The 19954-nt window shown below is 39.4% G+C and overlaps 1 protein-coding gene across 1 annotated transcript in view; it reads right to left on the reverse strand.

Annotated features, from left to right (window-relative positions):
• Positions 1–7737: 7737 nt before the first annotated feature.
• The window catches only part of DEUP1 (deuterosome assembly protein 1), a 43936-nt gene continuing 31719 nt past the window's right edge, over positions 7738–19954 (reverse strand). The window contains exons 11-13 of the mRNA XM_065658260.1: positions 19697–19896; positions 13610–13910; positions 7738–7908 (exon numbers count right to left, since the gene is read on the reverse strand). Of these exons, the coding sequence (XP_065514332.1) occupies positions 7738–7908; positions 13610–13910; positions 19697–19896 (672 nt within the window). The remainder of the gene's footprint in view (positions 7909–13609; positions 13911–19696; positions 19897–19954) is intronic.

The raw sequence follows: 19954 nt of genomic DNA on the forward strand, positions 1-19954 counted from the left end.
AAGGTGATTTTGGATACAGCCCTTGCTTTTTAAATTTTTTTTTTAAAGGAAGGAAAAGTAACATTAGTATAAAACTTAGGTCTTTAATCTGTTTGCTGAAATATTGTCCTGTGACATCTCCCTCTACCTCTCACTTAAAGGAGGCTGTGAGCGCAGCTTAGGTGGTTTTATTTTAAGAAATCAAACTATAAATTGTGATGAAAATCTTTCAATAATCCCATGTTCTTCTACAGCCCTTTCTCATCCAAATATTTTAAGGCACTCAGTACGCGTTAACCTTCAGAAGACTTTGGGGAAGGAATTTGGGAACTCTTGGCTGCTGCTTAAATACAGGCCCAGCAAGGAAGAACGTGATGCTACAGTGCACTGAAGCACAGCAGGAAATATTTCTGGGCTGAAAGTCAAAGACCCCTTGAATCGTTACTTCATGTCCTGTCCCCTGGCAGCGGGACAGTCCCAGGGAGGTCACCGGGTTCCTGCGTTACCCCTCGGTGTTGTTGCTGTGCGGCAGGTACCGCTGACCCACTCTGTGCTGCAAAAAAACTGCTCCAGGCAAGCAAAGGCAATTCCCTGCCGTGGACTTTGCCCAAGGGCAGGCGTTCTCAAAAGGGGGTGAGTCCATGGCCAGCTGCAAACCAACCGGTTCGGAGCGGGACAGACACCCAGTGGTGCTGGGATGGCCGCAGCTCACAACCTTTCCTGTGCCACCGCTGCCGGTAGTGCCTAGAATTGAACTGGACCTTCAGGCTAAGATGGATTTGAAACACGAAATTTGCTAATAAACAAGAGTTTGGGTGAACTGTTAGGTTGGCTTTCAGCCCCCAACTTGCAGCGTAGTTGGGATTCATGCACAACCAGCTGCCCAGCCGGGGTGGTCGTCGCGGCGTGCGCAGGAGAGCGCTCAGCTCGCCCAGCCAGCGCTCAGCACGGGGCGGCTGTGCAACCCCTGTGCCCGCCCAGGCGGGAAATCGCCCGCGCTTTGGTACTGAGAACCTTTGGCTGGAGGGGTCTGAAATGGTGCATCTCTAAAAGACATGCTCCGTTTGTGTCGTCTCCCTGCTGTTTCTGTTCTCCCAGCCACTCAATCCTTTTTGTCCTGTTTGTGTTTATCCCCAGTCAGGGCCGGCTGCGGTGGAGCTCTCCCAGTTGCCCTTTTTTGAAAGGGGATGTTCAGCTTGAATGAAATCTGTGCCCGAGGCAGCGAACAGAAGTGTGTAGTTTCGGTGTGTGTGTTCTGCAGGGTACTTGGTGTCTGCGGCATCTAGAATAGAAGCAAATTTTCCACTAATCTCTTCCATGGGTTCCTCTTCCTCATCTTCCTCTTCCATAGATCCTTAACCAAGATTTTCCTGTCCCTGCTCGTTCTGTGGTACTTTCTGACGCCTCTAACAAGGTCCCTGTGACTTTCCCATCTCTGAGGAGCGGATTTATTTCAGTTCGTTCCACCTGTAGGGCTTTCTTATCAGCCCAAGCAATAACTTTATAATTCAGAAAGTGTTCCCTGAAACATTTTAGAGTCCTTATGTGAGGTTTTTTTCCCTTCATTTTCTGCAAGAGTTGGGTCTGTGACACACAGGAGCAATTAACTGGCTGATAACAGCTAACCAGGTGAAAGCTCAGTTGGGTTAGGTAATATTTAAGATTACTTCTCTAACGAGATGCTTCATTTCTGCTGCTTTTTCTTATGTCTCTTGACATCTGCAAATTCTTCAGCTTTCAAAAATCATCTTCAGAGCCAAATGCTTATTAATATGAACGTATAGCTTAATGCTAATAAGAGACATTGTGTAATTCATTTCCCTGAAATGTGCAATTTTACTGAGTGCTAATTGAGAGGAAAATACTGTTACACATTCCGAATTAGTCCTTATGTAGAAGATAGAATTGCTTTCACAGTTTGAATTTTTTTTTATTTAAATAATGTATTTTTCTCTAGTAAACAATGAAGTTGGATTCTGACATTTTCTACCAAATTCCCTTTTGCTAGTATAGGATGTGAGGATGCACATTTGGAAAAATGGTATGAAGCCTCCATAGACAGAAACTGTCAAAAATCACTGGGAAATTATCGGGAAGTAAATTAATGGCAGTTGCCCAAACGTCAACTCCTGTGAACTTCTCAGCCAAAAGTGTAGCTGTGTCTCTGTTTTTTAACTGTATGGATTACTCCAAGTGTCGGTTGCCTTCAAAAATATTTTAGAAATAGGCTTCCAAATCTTTTCCCAGCATACAGTAGCTTGTGGGCAAAATCGAATGATTTATTGCAAGCGTTTTGCCAGAAAACTCATGCTGAGATCCTTCTTCGGCAGCGTCTTATGATACAGTTTCCAGGAGTGCTCGTTATCGGGTGAAGTCATTAAAAACCTGCCATTGCCCTCTGATAAGTTATAGAAGCAATTTTTAAAAACCAGTTTTTCCAAGCATAAATCAAATCTGAGTCGAATACTGAAAGATCAAGGTTTGAATGGAGTTTTGTAAATGTCTTCAAAGTGCTAAGAAAAATCAAGGAATCCTGCCAAGTGTTCTCGCGATGGGTAAATGTCCATCTGTGTTACAAATGGCCGCAGCTCCCCAAACCCAAGGAGAGAGGCCAGCGACACTGCCCATGGTCTCGTGGAAGAGCTACACGTCTTTTTTGAGCTCAGAGAAATTGGCTCTCAGTCTCCTGTTCCATCCATTGACAAGAAAATGTTTACTTACACCCCAATGTTCAGAAATCAGCGCTTTTAAATACACACGGCAGAGAACACACACCATTCTTTTTCCAGAATATTTCTGTTGGGACGCTCTTGGAGCTCTGGAAGGTGTGAACTAGAGCCTGGGCTTTGATTCTCGGCTTTGGCCTTGTGTCACAGAGATGTTTCTTACCAGGAGGACGTTCTTAGCAGGACAGGTAGTTGCATTTCACACGCTCTGCACCAGCAAAGTCCTGCCGTCCACGTCCCAGCCGAGCATCTTCATGATCCCTAGAGATGGAGCAGGTAGCTGATGTTGTCTTCCGCCCAGCACCTTTATTTGGTTGAAAAGTTTCAACCAAAAAATTTCTTACGGTGCTTACATGGGATAGCGAGAACCGGGACTTCTGTAGGATTTCTTGCTCCAACTGGGATTGGACAAGGGTTCACATCAAGTCAAGTAAATCCTACATCTGTCGCAGGAAATTCAGTGATGGGAGGGGTCAGGTCTGTTCTTTGCATGCAAACGTGTTCTTGTAAGGTAACTGGGCAAACACATTCTTGAAAAATCTGTTCCAAAGCCCCCAGGCAGTTTGGTTAACAGTAAATCAGAGGAACAAACCCATCGGTTTGTTGGTTTAGGGACACTGCAGCGCAGTGTATCTGCGTCTAGGGGCGTTGCTCAATCCACGAGTAGAAATTTAGATGCAGTACATTAAATTACAGCCTATTTATGGATTTGAGGCTGTCCATGTGATTAAATAGTAACTCAAACACAGTGAACTTTGAGATCCGAACCCCACAGTGAGGAAAGAACAACACAGGGTTCCCACATTGGTTTGGCCAATTGGAACGAGCTCTGCTGTGAACAGTCTTTAACCTGACATTTTCCCAGCAGACTGACAAGAAAAAAACCTGCCTAGCGCAAGGCAGTTGGTGTAAAATCTAGTGGATGCCTCATGTGCTTAGAATTAAATGGAAAATAAAGTGAATGTGAATGATATAATTGCCTGGTTTAGGTTGTGAAGGCAAATGGAGACGTAATCCCATCATCTGTGGAACGTGGGGAAAGGCCCTTCCCCCAGTGCCCTCGGCCTCCTCGCAGCTGCTGGGCTCGGGGGGACCCGCGCGCAGAAAGCAGCAGGACAGACGGACATCAACACATCCCTGCGCAAATAAAACTGTGGTGACCGGTGTGACGTGCCGGAGATGTGAAATCACCTGGGGCTCAGCTCATTAGCCAGTCTCTCTTGATGGCTCCTTTCTCGTTCCCACTGGTGGCGTTTAGTCTAGTTGTGCATCATTACGTGGTGGGGGGCTCGATTCTGTGCGTGACTGTACCACTGCTCAATCAGGAATTACGACCAGTTCCACTATGATAAAGCCAGGACAGCGAGGCCGGGGCGTGAGGCGCTTTCTGTAGTGTCTCTGATCACAGCAGAGATCTATCAGCCTTTGCCTGGGTAAGCTAAAGCCACTGTTTAAGTCCACCCATCGGCAAAGCATGTGATTTTTCATGTTTGTCCATTTTTATGTTCCTTTGGCAGTGTTTTGCTGGTGCTGTTTGCATTCCTCGCTGCGTGGCTGAGAGTCCCTGATGTCTCTCTGACACTCTCCTGTTCTTGTACTCCTCAATTTCCCATGCAAAACAGAAGAGAGTAAGAAATGGCAGGACGAAAATGCGCAAAATACCCAACTTTCACGTAAGCCACTTTTAGATGTTTTTGTTTGGTTACTGTCGTTTTACCGACAGCCCCAGTAAGTTTTGGGAAGTGCCTTGGCCAGCAGTGGCCTGGCAGCTCTTACCACCAACTATTTCAAAATTACATCTCGATCGAACATGTTGGCAACTGCGTGTACACGACCTCTGTTTTTCCTTCTGCAAAAAAAGCTGGTGGCAGCCTGAGCCATTGTTCTTTTTATTTAAAACAAGCCTTTCAACTGGAAGCCAAAAAAAGGCCTTTTGGTAAAGCTTTGAAAAATCATAAGAGAAGTCCAGCAGCTTGCAAGAGTTTTCCATTGCCCAGCTGTTCACAGAATAGAACAGAAATTTGCTGTATGTTTTGGGTAATCCGTAGCTCCCCAACATTGCACCTTGTCCTGTCAAATGAACTTATGATTAATAATTCATTTTTTTCATTTTTATTGGTACCTTCAGACATTTATAGCCTTAGACCCTTCTGATTAGTCCTTTTTTTTTTTTTCTGGCAATATACATACATCTCCAATCCCTGTTCATACAGTATATATAATTTATCAGATTTTCTTATTTTTGCTCTCCATCATTCTTTAAAAAGTTTTCCAAATAACTTCAAATGTGGTACATGTTGTACACACTATTTTTGGCATGATAACAACAGGAATATGTATTTTCCTTCAGAATCCTCTCACCAGTTCAATCAAGTTTCTACATTTTAATACGGTTAAATATTCAGAACCAGGCTCCGATTGTATCTGGCAGCAATGGGCTCTTGTTTAAATTGGGGATTGTCAGATGAGGAGCTTCTGTGGATTTTGGCTGGGGAAGGGTGACCTTTCCAATAAGTATGTGCTAAAAAATGGCACTTCGATCCATGTCTCAGGACATTTGTGGCATAAGACGCTCCGAGCAGGAAACAGCAGGAAACAAGCAGCTGCTCAGATCCAGGTACTTTGCAATTTCCAGCGCTTTTCACGGGGAGTTTATTATATGGCGTCACAAAAAAGCCAGGCTGAAACTAACGCTGTTGTTTCATTAGCCAAAGTTACTATGTTGGCCAGATCTTAAAAAGCTTTAGAAAGAAAAATCTTAGTCGTTTCCTGATAATTGCATTCATTCATTCTCTACCATCACACAGACCTGCATCGTGAGAAGAGATCCTCAGGACTGGATTCAGACATTTCTCTGAAGATCTGGATACTGACTTGCATGTTTAAATCTTGCAGTGGCAAAAGAATCTGGCTAACTGGCTAATATCTCAGATTTTTTTTCTCTTGCCCTTCGGAAAGACAACATTTTGTTGTCTTTCTGCTTCTACAGATCTTTCCCAGCTTAAAATCTAGCTTCATTTCCAGAAATTCCTAAATTTCTTCATGAGTTCCTTTAAAACTTCCAGATGCATCTCCCTTTAAGTTGAGGACGCATATATCTTTAGTTTGTTCAGATGTCTTTCCATCATCTTTTTATTCAGCTGAGTCTAGCAATTTTCCTGAATTTTCCTGTAAAAGGTTCTTTGATGTCCTCATTTTCATTACTCATTTTATTGCAAACCGAGCCAAACTGGTATTTAAAATCTTGGTATTTTGTGTAAGTGTGATGTAGTGTATTTTCTCTTAATGGAAATACAGCTTCCAAAAACAATTTACATTTTTGCTGTGGTCTTGAATATTAATGAGACTTCTTTCACTCACAAACTGGAGCTGTTTGACAGCCTGGTATTATTTTTATCCAGATTTTTCCAGGAAGTTGGCAACAGTATATGCTGGAAAGCACTTCTTCAGTATCTCTTTCACTGAAATTGGTGGTTCATCAACACTGTCTGTAATTTCTATTTCGCTTGCACAGCAATAGAATTCAGTATGAATTGCAAATAAAGAGACTCTCAACATTATGCAGTTTTTCAGCACATGGAGTTGAATTAACTCTGTTCAGTTTTAGAATGTTTTTGTGTTCTAGAAAAATACAAACCACTTAGGCCCTTATCTAAAGCGAGTTGTCTGAAGTTAGATTTTTTCCCTATTCCAATGTAGTCAAATAATGAGCCGACATAATATTGAAACATCGGTACCAAAACAGGTGCTTCTGAAGAAAGGATTTAAAAATTGTGAAGTATTAATGTAAAGCATGTAAAGCATCTGAGCTCAGGCTTGGCCCTGGGTGAAGTCTATAGGTCTCATAAAAGGGGCAATACAGGTGGCTACAAAATCACAGAATCACAGAATGGTTGGGGTTAGAAGGGACCTCTGGAGATCATCTAGCCCAACCCACCTGCTAAAGCAGGTTCATCAGAGCAGATCACACAGGAAGGTGTCCAGGTGGGTTTTGAATGTCCCAGAGGAGACTCCACAACCTCTCTGGGCAGGCTGTTCCAGGGCTCTGGCACCCTCAAAGTAAAGAAGTTTCTCCTCATATTCAGATGGAACCTCCTGTGCCTCAGTCTGTGCCCGTTGCCCCTCATCCTGTCATTGGGCACCACTGAAAGGAGTCTGGTCCCATCCTCTTGACACTCACCCTTGAGATATTTATAAACATTGATGAGATCCCTCTCAGCTTCTCCAGGCTGAACAGACCCAGCTGTCCCAGTCTCTCCTCATAAGAAAGGTGCTGCAGATCCCTAATCATCTTTGTAGCCCGCCACTGGACTCCCTCCAGTAATTCCCTATCTTTCTCAAACTGGAGAGCCCAGAACTGGACACAGTGCTCCAGATGTGGCCTCCCCAGGGCAGAGTAGAGGGGCAGGAGAACCTCCCTCGACCTGCTGGTCACACTTTTCCTAATGCACCCCAGGCACCACTGGCCCTGTGTGTTTTGCCTCTTCATGTTTCCCCCACAGACCTGTGTGGCTTAGCGCATAAGAAAGAAAGAGCTCAAACTCCTCATTTCAAGCGTCCCAAGCGCTATTTCTGTAGCCAAGAACAAGCAGAGCATAGATAAGCTCTTCATGCAAGGAGCTATGACATGGCTGAAGGCCCCTATTATTCTTGTTCTGTTCAATCTGGAGAATTTCTCTTGGCTGATTGTATTTTCAAGGGAATAATTCCACTTATTAGCCCTCTGTACATCACAGAATTGAAAGTATCTTTCTTAATTTACAGTGCTGCAACGGGGTCTCTGCTGCACATAATTTAACCATGCAAAACCAAACCGCACATTTTAGAATATATTTAGAGTAAGATGTTTTGTAATACAGTCAAGTTACAATACACCTAAATCCGTACGATAATGATTATCTTATAGAAACCTTGGTGTTAAAAATACATTCTATTGCCGATGTGCCTCAATACATTAAGCAGCTAACTGATTTTAGTTCTACGAAACTCATGGGTGATTACTTGGTTTTATTTTCTTAATTGCATGGCTGGCTTAATTATGCCTGTTTTGCTGTATCCTGGCATATTTTTTTAGAGTATGTTCAGAATGTCTTTGGAGTTCTTCAAGGTGTGAATTTAAAAGTTCTTCAAACTCTCTTGTGTGCTTCTCTTCCTCTTGAAGGAACTTTTCTGTCATTGCAAGGAAGGACATCTCGGACGGAGACTGAGCAATGAAGAGAAAATCATGATTAGTAAAAACCAGCAAGTACTACAACATGTTTGCATTATCGAATTTCAGATTTGAAAAACAACTTATAGGAGTTAATAATGCTATAACACTTTATATTTCGTTAAGAAAACATGAATTTGGGCACACATTTTTGAAGGCGTTCAGGTGCCTAAATAGCATAATGTGAACGTGATGTTTGAATACCTGTGATATTTACAGCATTAGGATGGAGATTTGCCATTTAAAATGTAAATGTCCCATTAGACAGAATCTAGCTGCTTCACAACCTCCAAAATCTTTGGCTCAACTAAAGGTTATGTTCATCATTTGTATAATTTAGACCAGGACAGAGGATGATAATCTGGTTTTTGGAACTACAGAATACAAGCAGCGTTGGGTGCTGCTGATTGCCTGTGTAATTTTAGCTCTCTGCTTCTGTGATGAGATGCTTTCTGAGGAAAGGAAGAAAACCAACCTAAGCTCATTTCAGTGCTATCAACTTCAAGCCCTGATATTCTGTGAAATGTACTAAATTTTATTTGCTGCAAGTAGTTCACTGAAAAATCTTCTTTCCATTTCATGAACACTTAGTAGACTGAGAGATAAACCATATCAAAATTGGTCTTCGAATGGCTGTCATGGGATGCCGAGTTGTATAAAGCAAAGGACAGGAATAATTCTTTGCTGGAAAAAGCTCTAAATTTTTAAGAAGCAATTTTTTTAATTCTTTTTGCTAATACTTAAGATGCATTCATTGGAATGTGTTTATCAAAGGAAACATGAGTAAATTCTTCTTTGCCTAAAGATATTGTGCTTATGAATTCAATGTTTATTTGTATAGATAAATATGATTTTATGACATGAATTTCTAAGTCAACTGAGAAAAACCTTAGTATAGGACCTGTAACACTGAGTAAGAGAAAGGTAATTTTCCGTTTTATATGATCATATATTGAGAAAGATGATCGACATTTATTATCTCCGTTACACCACATGTTAAATAGTTTTAATAACTGATTGCAGTTTTAGTCTAGAATCTCTGGGTTTGTTTTTCCTAGAATGTAAAAAGGAGAGTTTATCTCTCAGCATGTCAAATAGGAATGCCTTCAAATTATTTAAATATTCAGAAGTTTTGTGGAAAAGGCCAATACTATTACACCTGTAAATTTTTATTCTAGACTCCATTGTATCAGAGTGGGGTATTCCCTATTTCCACAGCAGCTGGAGGCAGATTTGGTCTTTGCTTTCAGCCTGGTTTAAAACTGCCCTTTAGCAGCCAAAAGATTCTAGCTAGAGAAATGCTTTACAGCACTATTCTAGTCAAACTCTGCAGCAGACCTTGAGATGAAATGGAGAGATTTCCTATAGGAAACCCCTTTTCTTTTCAAAGTACAGCAAGTAAGCGATAGCTGGAAATAAATTCTGAATGTAATACCATCGTTCTAGAGTGAGGCAGGCTTTCTGATGTATAGGGCTCCTAAAATGAAATTCACAGATAAAGCAGAATCTTCCTTTTCTCGGTCCCTCCAAATTAGTGTTTTAACACAGGAGGGAAGAAAAAGTGACTTCATTTGCCACATAGGAATAAGGAACCCAAAGGTGTTGGATCACTTTGTGCCAGCACACTCTTCTGTCAATCCCTACACTAGCAGGGATAAGAAAGAACGTTAATTTTCCAATGTCTGAGAAACTCTGGGGGAAGATCACCTGCCTTCTAGTTTTCCTCATGAACACAACATGATTTCCCATCCACAAATCATCATTGTTTACATATGAAGAGTTGCTCCTGAGATTTTGAATGCCATGGCTACATGCACCTTGATTCCTTCATGGGCTAGGTCACAAATATATCTCCTGGTGACATTTGGATTCAGTGATAGAATTGGCAGTAGTATTTTGAAGTATTTGAGGAAGGCTTTTGTATTATGAAGAAGACACCGGATCTGGAGGCTTTACGTAAAGAATCAGCATGTGCTTCGCTTACTGAATACCAGCTGTGAAATCACTCATTCAATACTGAGCAAATAAAATAATTCCAGTGAGAAATGTAAGAAACTGGGGAAATGTGAATCTGAAACAGGAATTTAATAGGTGTCATCACACAGAGAAAAAAAAGTCATGTTGGGCTTTTCCATATGGACAGCAGAGTGCTAGTCTTCAGAAACGTTATATCAAGTTATGAGAGATTCTCAGAGATTCATTATAACAATGTCTACAATTGCTGACTTGTCATTAGAAACATACTGGCCTCACAATCAAGCTATCTTCCGAAAATGCTAGTGTCCTTTGCTTCAACCAGTACTTACTTTGATGTGTTTTCTTCTTGAAATACACTGTAAACTCCAAATGAGACATTTCTGAATTTCCTCAGAGTTGAGAGAAGAATGTTTATTACTTAGAATAAGCAGATCATGGTCCCCTACAGCTCCTTACCTGAGGGTCAGACATCACTATCATTTTAGATAGGTCCCTAATGCACTGTTTTTATGCACTGAGAACTTATGTATCTAAACAGGTCTAAAAGGCAACATTTCTTGTCAGCAACTAAGCTTTGCTTTCCAAGCCTCTGGTCTGTTCTTTCACTATGTTCTTTATTGTCTTTATTTTCAGTGCCTGAGGAAGAAAAACCATCAAGAAACTGTTTTAATCCACGTCTCAGATGAGATTCATGGTCCCTAGTTCTGAATTTCTTTTCCTCAGATAACACTTCTTTATCTTTCAGTTTTCTAACTGGAGCTGGATAGAAATGGGTTTGTCGGTAAGTTTTCAACTTAACGTGTTTAAGTAGTTAGGCAACAAGGACTCTAGTTTTTCATTTCTACAGTATCAGCAGATCCCACATTTCTTTGGTGTAGACCAGTAATGAGAATCTCTTTTTTGTCTCATCATTTGCTGGAAACATAGAAGTGCACCTCACAGAGATGTACATTTGCACATATGAAATATGTGCTAAATATGTCTTCTCCTTAAGCAAGGACTAATTTAACTAAATTTAAATTTTCCTTGCTACGGCCTAAGCCTTTCTTGTCTATCCAAGTCTCAAAAGCAAGAACAGACACTGTCCATCATCTGAAGAGAAACATGAGAAGGTATTTGTGGCTACAAGTTAAACATCCACACTGGGAAGCACAATGTACATAACTGCTTACTCCAGCTGAAATAAGGAAATTGTGCAGAAATGGACTACTTTGAAGGGGCAGATAATCTTATTGCTTATTCTACCTACCTATCTATTTGTTTTCTGTGGGAAAGATTAAACTTGAAGCTGGACATTGGACTGTTCTATGGAATAGCCTTTCCAGAGTCTGGGAATGGATCAGGCACCTATTTTCTGAAGTTGTTTATTTCAGAAAGAGAACACACCCCAAAGTGCTGTTCAGAGAATGAGTATCTCCATAGATTTGAAAAGCTTTGAAACAATAATTTTTGGGGTTATGGGAATTTCCAGTGAATCTCAGCTGAGCTTTCTGGTTTACTCTAAGGCAGGAGTGCCTTTTTCTACACATGTAACCTCTAATTAGGAACATGAAAGGACAGAGGTTGCAGTGGAATATTTACTAAGGTTGTCTGAAGACTTTCTACCAGGAGGAGAGATAGAAGTCTTTGTCTAAAACATTAGAGACTATTTTTTCTCTTCCCTAAATACCAACAGGGTAATTCTGGTAGGTATCAGGACATTACCCACAATTCTGATGTTTTCAATTGGTGCTACAAATATTCTTCAGAAAAATGGTCCTTTATAACATCTTCAAAAGTTTTGAACATACTGGAGATTTCACTTAGGTGAAACATCAGTCCTGAAAGAACTGTGTTTAGAACATATTGTATATTTCTTTCCTTTTTTTCCTCAATGCAATGACTTTCCATTTGAACACAGAGCTCTAGAGCAACAGGCTGTTGAATCATCTCGGCAGTAAAGCCGTGGTATCCAATGGCAGCCTGAGTGCTGATTTAATTTTGGCGATCTTCTGAACCTGTACCTGCTTCAATGCCACTGATTTGGACTTAAACACTGCATGAGAATTATCTCTTGCTTAATAGTTTCATTATGTACTTTGCCCACACACCAGCTGGAAAGTGTTTTCCTTATAATCTCGTCAACTGTCTTGGCATCGACCCTGTCCTTAGTGCCAGCTGGGAAATAGTTTCCCTGCAGCTTGCAGGAGTGTCTCAGAATGGACATTTTTCCCTGGGCTGGCTGGAAACAGAAGCTTTGTGGTCAGGTGTTTCTGTCTTACACTTCTGACAGAAGAGAGAAGGAGAACTGGTGTTTATTGGAATCTCCTGAAAATGTTCAGACCACTCTTTTCACAATTAGCAGTTTCAAGAGGAAGACTCCCAAACCATGAGAAACCAACAGCCATTTACTTAAAATTCCTGTGAAGCATAAGAATAGAAAAATGGAACTGAGGTCAAACACCCAGGACTATGTGCTTCTCTCCCTGTTCTCTGACTCCCGGGACACAGCTGCCGGGCCCACGGTCAGGGAAGGGCTGCACTGCAGTCCCTGTGTCCCAGGCAGGTCACCACTGCGGTGCTGTCCATCTGTGGGGACATTCTGGGCTGGGAAGACAAGTCTTCCAGCAGCCACGTCTCCAATAGGAAAGGATGTGTGTCCATTTCTGAAGTGGAGAGCAGAACTGGAGTATGACAACCACAAGCTGTTTGAAGATGATTGTTGGTGTCATGATGCCTCTTCTCTCCTACTTAAGGTGACAAGAAAATTGCCCATTGTTTCCGCCTGGTAAACGCTGAAGTCTTCCCTCTGCTCTCTCTGCAGGTTAAGCCACATGCCTGCAGTTCAGGATCTGCTGGGTACAAAGATGCTCCTGTCACAGCTGGACAGAGATAGCCACACTCCAACCCTCACTAATCTCTCAGTTCTGTTATTTACTGATGTTGTGGCTGCACGGGTTGGGGTCTGGAAAATGAGCACCAACTTTTCAAATGGAAAAAATAGTGGCCTGTAGTGGTGGCCTAAGGAAGAATAGAAGATACTATGAAAGAAGATAAAGCTCAAATTTAAAGAGAGGTCTAAAGTCAAAGAATTATATGAAGAGTTTTTCCCAAGAAGTTGCCCTAAGCAAAATAGGATTTATCCCACTTGTCATGGAGGCTGGTAATCTCCAGCCTATGAAGGGTGAAAGAAAGAATGCTGCACTATTACTCTTTCATTTCAAGAAAAATAAGGATTGCAGCATTTATCATTTCTTTTTCTTCTCAAATACAATAGCTAACACATAGAAAACAGTTGCTGCAATTCCTCTAATTTCATCCATCAATCGAATGCTGTAGAAACTTGATTTGTATAACAGCACTTAAGGCAGTAAGTTTGCAGGCATTATGGAAATACACTTAAAGCAGAGTGCCCTTGCAGAAGGCAATGTGAAGCAGAGTGCCCCAATATAGAAGGCAATGAGCTAAAATGTAGAAATCTCTCTCGCAGTCACATAAGAGCAAGTAATTATCACCATCATTATTAGTGCAGAGGTATGGCCCAGTAGGGGATGTTTAATCTCCAGAAAAACTTTGTTAGGATTTATGTTAGGATAAGGTATTTCTATTTTTGCTGGGCTGGCACTGTATAAATAATAAAGATAACAGGCGTGATCTACTTTTTGGCTTCTCCAAGGCTGCATTTGGTCCACAGATGGATCTTTGAGAATATGTGTGTTATAGGAAAACAGTTACTTACGGATAATTTGTTTTCTTCTGCATTGTAAGCAGGGCTCAGCAAGCTGCCTGTTCTGCTCTTTTCAGGAAACAGCCCACCAAAGCCCAAAGGATACCCCGTTGGTGGTGATGGAGATTTATCATCTATTTTCTTTTCATGACCTCTGTCAAGTGCATAAGGAGATAAAGTGCTATCACTTTTTGAACCGGTGATACTGCGTTGGCCATATAAAGCAGGACTACAGTTTCTGTGGTAACCACTGGGTCTGAACATAGCAGTCTGTTGGCGTTCCATTTCCCATTCATCTTCCTTTTGGAAAGTTCTAAAAGAGAGAAAAAAAAAATCAAAGTATGAAAGCTAGTCAAAACCAAGCTATCACAGCAAAGCCAAGGTTGTTGTTTTGGTGTTGGGGTTTTTTTGTTTGTTTTTGTTTGGTTTGGGTTTTTTTGCCTTTTTTCTCCATTTGTTTGGTTGGTTTGGGTTTTTTAAAGATTTATTTTTTATTTATTTTATTTGTTTGTACATCAAGTCGGGCATAAGATTAAGCATTACCAAGTTGCAGCAATTTACCAGCCTTTTACCTAAGTTACTGTAAATGCCTGTGTGTGCATTCGCTGTCTGCTTCAGCCGTGACTTAAATCACACTAATTTAAACCCTTCCACTGGAGCTTGAGTAACTTTGCCTTATAACTGTGGCAGGACAAGAAATAAAACAGAAACTTGCTTCAGGTATTGAAGATACCAATAGTCCTTAAGTGTTTGTTACACACCCATTTCCAAAGGTTACCACCCATTTAGCTTTTTGGGGGAAGCAGTGTTGTGAGCACTCTCTGGCGGTGTCTTGGTAACTTGGCTTTCAGTATGAGGGGAACTAGAGTGAATTTAGCCACAGAAATAGAGGGAATGAAATATGAAATTATAAGTGAGATGGGAAAAACCCCTATTATTAGTGGTTGGATAATTAGCTAATTTTCTTCTAATATCACCTTAAACAACTGTGTTTGAATACCTAGAATTTAGAATAAAGGCTTAAATAAGTTAAATAAAAAAATAGTACAGGAATCTTTGATCCTGCATTTTTACTGTACTACTAATTTCTCCATTGATTTAATGCTAACACATTGGAGATTAACATGAGAAATACAGAAATTTTTAAAATACACTTTTTAAAAAAATGTACCAGAACATGCTTTTTAAGTTAAACCTTCATGCTCACAAAAGAATTTTAAAGTATTTTATTATGGTGTTCCATAACTTTTGTATCCCACTTACAGGGATCAGAATGGATGTGAGAGCATATATTTGTATTCATTTGTAGCTCTGTGAAGCCAAAACTATTACAGTTAATAGCACCTTAAACAAAAAGAAAGCTATTTTCTTCCATTCAAAGCATCTTATTCTCCTGACAGTTAACTGAACAATTCTGAAACCACATTGATAAGAGCAGAGAATTTTAAGAGTAGCTTGTCTGCTGAATTAGACTAATTTTCAATTGTATCTTTACTTGTATTATATATCAAAACATGCAAAAAAAAAATCAGACTTCATTACATTACTGTTACAATATTGCTGACCGAGGAAAAATTTTCATTGTACTGAGGTCTGTGCTTATGATAAAATCGAAATTTTAGTCTTGGGAGGTAACTGCTATATACTTAAACATGATAGCTGTTCAAGAAGATCCTGTCATTGCAAATATCCTAAAACACTTTACTAATTTGAAATGCAGCTATAAAAGCTTTTAAAAATCAAGTTCTCACCCACTAAAACGTAATTATTATAAATATCAAAGAGTATGCAGTGCTGCTCAGATCCAAGGAAAAGGCTTTTCTTTTCCCCCCAAATAAAAAAAGAATTTGCCAAGCACAGGGAAAGGACAGTGTTTTCTGCAGGAAGATCACACCATCATTTTCTAATCTTAATTTAGACATTTGGTGTTGGGAGAGAGTGGCTGTGCAGTCTTAATGGACCCTGCTTGTGAAACATGAAACTGAGCGCTCCGTGAATGGACTCTGCAGAACAACTCAGAGAACTAATGAAGAACATATTTTTCTCTGGTTATAAAAGAAGTAGTGATTGAGACACTCCGAATGCTACAGAAAAGCAAATTATAATCATGATAGTATAATATTATTATTACTATAATACTATTATACATTCTAACATAAAACTCTCTGAGAATATTCACCAAATTTTCCAGTTTTCTAAATCACCTAAAATGTTTACCTTTTTTTTTAAGGCAGAGTTTTCTCCTTTCTTTCATGCCTTTCTTTAAATAAATACACTCTGCTCTTTGGGCACAGAACACATTTTTCTTTTTTTATCCGCCCCTATTTTTGAAGTCCATTCCATCTATTGTTTGGATGAAGGGCACAGTGAAAAATCTGCCACAACTGAAGGTAGATGGCATGAATAATAAAATCACAGATTTTTTTTCATCTGATGTTCTGACCTTTTTGGAAGTAATTTCCTCTGTAAACCCACAGTAAAGTCTATGTGATCTGGTTTTTGTTTGTTTGTTTGGGTTTTTTTGTGGGTTTCGTTTGTTTGTTTGTTTTTCCCAGAACTGTTTCTCTATGTATTTATATATATTTCATAACAGTTATTACTGTTATGTTATAGCTTACTTCACTGAGATCAGAATTTTCAGACTTGGATGCCTACCGTTATGGTAGCTTTTAGATAGTAAAAACAGACACTCACTCCTGGAAAAAAAGGACTGATTTTTTAAAGAAACTCCATTTCCTCCTGTAATCCATAGGATTGCTTTGGCTGTTTGCTATCTAGGAAAAACATGACACCTATATTTAGGTGCTTTGATATGGATACTATGCCTTCACTTCTGACAGACTTCACAGTTGGGGTTTAAATTTCTGCAAGTTCAGTTCAAAATAATATCTAAGAATGGAGGTCTAGTTTGAATACAAATGTAAAGGTGGGTAAATATCTGCAAATTTGTAAAAAAAAAGGCCATTTTTTAACATTGGCAATGCAAATACAAAATAACTGCCGTTGAATAACTTAAGCTTTCAGTGGATTTCCTGTCATAGAGCATTTAACATATAAACATACTTCACAAAAATAATATCACTGTTGACATGGCGACATATGGGACAAGAGTGAAAGAACAATGTCCTCACAAATGGAATTTTTATAGATAGGATCAATTTCTCCAGAGTCATGTATAAAATCAGCCTGGTCCCTATGCAATCAATGGCGTCTGGCGTAAAACAAACTCCTTACACAGCTTGTGCTAGTTGACGTACCTGGTCTTGAGAAAAAAACCCTACAGGTCTTTAACGACCAGAATGTCTTCAGAATTTGTGCTGTTGCTTTTGCCTTGCAAGTGCGACTGCAGGCTTGATTTAAAAAATGGTTAAAATGTGTTTTCCTGCACAGACTGTTTTAACAGCTTCCAGTTTATCCATTACAATAACTGATATGGTGGTGAGTGTGACTGGGAGCGTGGGACCTCCAAAAGGTCATGAGAACCTCCTGAAGACAGATATTTCATTATCAACACAGACCCTTGAAGCGATGCTTGAGTAGGCATTCTGTCCTAGCCTTTACCCCTTGCTTTTACCACATGATAAAACTGCACTTTGGCTTGAGCAATTACCTATTTCATGTATATTTTTATGGTAAATAAGCAGCCTTTCATTTGGGAACTCACATGCATGTTTTAATTTTGGAAGAAACAGGCTAAACACACCAGCTTCATCAGAACAAGCCCTCTTCAACCCTGCAAAAATGAAAATCGACTGCGTGTGGCCAAGGTCTAAATAAAGGATTGAAATCTCGAGGGTGGGGAAAGCTTAGGTAAATGGCAATTAGGAGTAAGTCAATTATCATATATGAAACCAGTAACTAATTGAAGTGGTTATTGGTGGCATGTGGCCACAGCCTTTCTTAGCAAAAAGATGCCACTCCTGCATATCTTACTTTGTAATATTTAGAAATTCACTGTGTCCTTAAAGAAAGAAGAAATCACGCCTCGTTCTAAATCACCAATACAACTTCCTGCAATTTCCTATATTTTCCCTAGAGGTCTCCGATCTAATGACTGTGCCAATGCCTATGATTCTAGTACTGGTTGTGAGACATGACTGAAAAATATTCTAGAATATATTTGGTTGAAGACTTTTTTTTTCATTTTGCAAACCTTTCTAGGTTACTGGATGCAAATAGGAAAAACAAAAAGTACAGCTTCTGAAGATTATTACTTAAACCACAAACACTCCCCCCTGCACAAACACGTTTTCTATTTTTTTTTACTTTTTTTTTCCCCCCCTTTCTCCAGTGTGATAATTACCATGGAAACAGAACTGCAAATTAAAGTAGAAATAACATGGTTTATGCTCACAATAAAATAAAACATACTCCAGAGTTTAACTCAACCAACATCAATTGCCTGGTTTATCTGCATACCTTCAATGGCTGAAAATCTTAGTTTTCTGAGAAAATCTTGAGGTAGTTCCATGTTTGGGAACAGAGAGTACAGAGGGGGCCCGACCTTACAAGGACTGGTTGGCTGATCTGTACATGCAGTATTTGTGGAATTTGCGCATTTATTTGAAATCTGCGTATGTATTTATTTAGCTAAATAGCTTTTAATTTAGGAAATCAAATGCATGGTTTAGATCCTGAAAACCAGGCTCGATGTATCTGTTTCATCAGATTAATTAGAATCATAGTAGAAATTGTGTTCAGTAGTGTGGCTGAGATTTCTGTCGTGTGAGAGGTTTGCTCTCCCTGGTTTATCTCTCCCAGTTTTGATTTAACATTGGTCTTCAATGGCTATGAAGTCAAAATCCTGCAGATTACATGCACAGTTCTATTGTCTCTTACACTTAAATTCTCATTAATGACATGTCACAGTTCCTCATGTACAGCAAGTGTAATTCCCGAGAAAATGGGAAAAAGCCATCCTTTTTCTTACTGGAAGCACGGGCAAAAATTGCGCTGGCCAATTTTTGGTGAAAATATGAGACCTCCATGTGCAGAATAATCTGTATCTTGGTTTGTAAATGTTTGTTTCAGCCAAACCTATAATTTCAAACTTTAGGAAAACAGCCATACCTGCCACTTCTATTTATACGTGTGTGTGTATTATGTATATACATAGATATATATGTGTATACATACACACGTATAATGTATATATCTACATAAACATGAATAACACTTCTAACACAAAACATCACATTATGAGTTTGAAATCTTAACCTGTACAATTTTAGCTCCAATTATTTAATCTTTCTTTCACAAAACTGTTTTACATTTGCACTATCGAGTAAGTTCTTCATTACGAATGATCAAAATACTTAGATTCCTCTTAATTTTTACTCTCCTGTACTGTGAAATATTGTTTAGCGGGGAGTTTGATTTTTTATTAACGCAACGCCATGATTATAACATATTTGAATGTAATTCAGTGCTTCACTGAATAAAAGGAATTAAGAAGGAAGTCATCACTACAGTATGTTTTCTATGAGCCTGCATATTCTTAAGTCTCACTATTTTTTCCTAGCAAGGAGTTTATTGTAGTAATGATTTATTCAGGCCATCTGAAATTATGTTTCTTTTAAAAATCAGGTCACCCAAGAACACCAAAACTAGACAAGGCATTAAAATATATTTAATGAAACTTCCAGCAAATGAAACTGGTGGGACACAAAGCTTTTCAGCAGGAGCTGTGGTTCAAACTGCTTATTAAGATAACCTCCTGTGAAGCAGTTTACCTCTCATGTTGGTTTTTATATCCTTTCCTTGTCTTGTTTTTATTTGGCAGTAAAAATACATTCCGTCCTGTTTTGCAAAACCTGGAACTAAGAATAACTTAAGCAGCAAATAAAAAGTTTTTTGTTTCATGTGACAAATATTGAAATAATGATTAAACATTTCTGGGACTCCATTTATTGCCAAATTCAGTTAGCCACTCAGAAAAATGTAGGAAATTCTTACAAATATACTAACTAGGTCTGATATTTATGTTGCTGGGAGTTCTGAATTAACAGAAACAGAAAAAAAGCTTAACAGGTTGGCCCAGTTAGATGCTTCCAAAAAACTTACAGGAAATTTCATATACATGTACAATCTAAATATTACCTCTTTTCTTTTTCTTGCATCTTTGAATGGGTTTGGCAGCTGTTCTGTGTTTCTCTAAATGTATCCATATGAGCCAGTATCGATGTTTCTGTGTCATTTTGTAGTTTAACAAGACTATTTTGTAATCTTACATTCTCACGTTCCAGTTTGGGAACGGAAGCTGTGAAATTTCCATGCTCTTTGTTAGATAAATCTATAGTCTGTGGAAGGAGATACAACCATCATTAAATAGTTATTTTTTTCCACAATACATGTTAG

The sequence above is a fragment of the Caloenas nicobarica genome, chromosome 1 (genome assembly GCF_036013445.1).
Source record: "Caloenas nicobarica isolate bCalNic1 chromosome 1, bCalNic1.hap1, whole genome shotgun sequence".
NCBI lineage: Eukaryota > Metazoa > Chordata > Aves > Columbiformes > Columbidae > Caloenas > Caloenas nicobarica.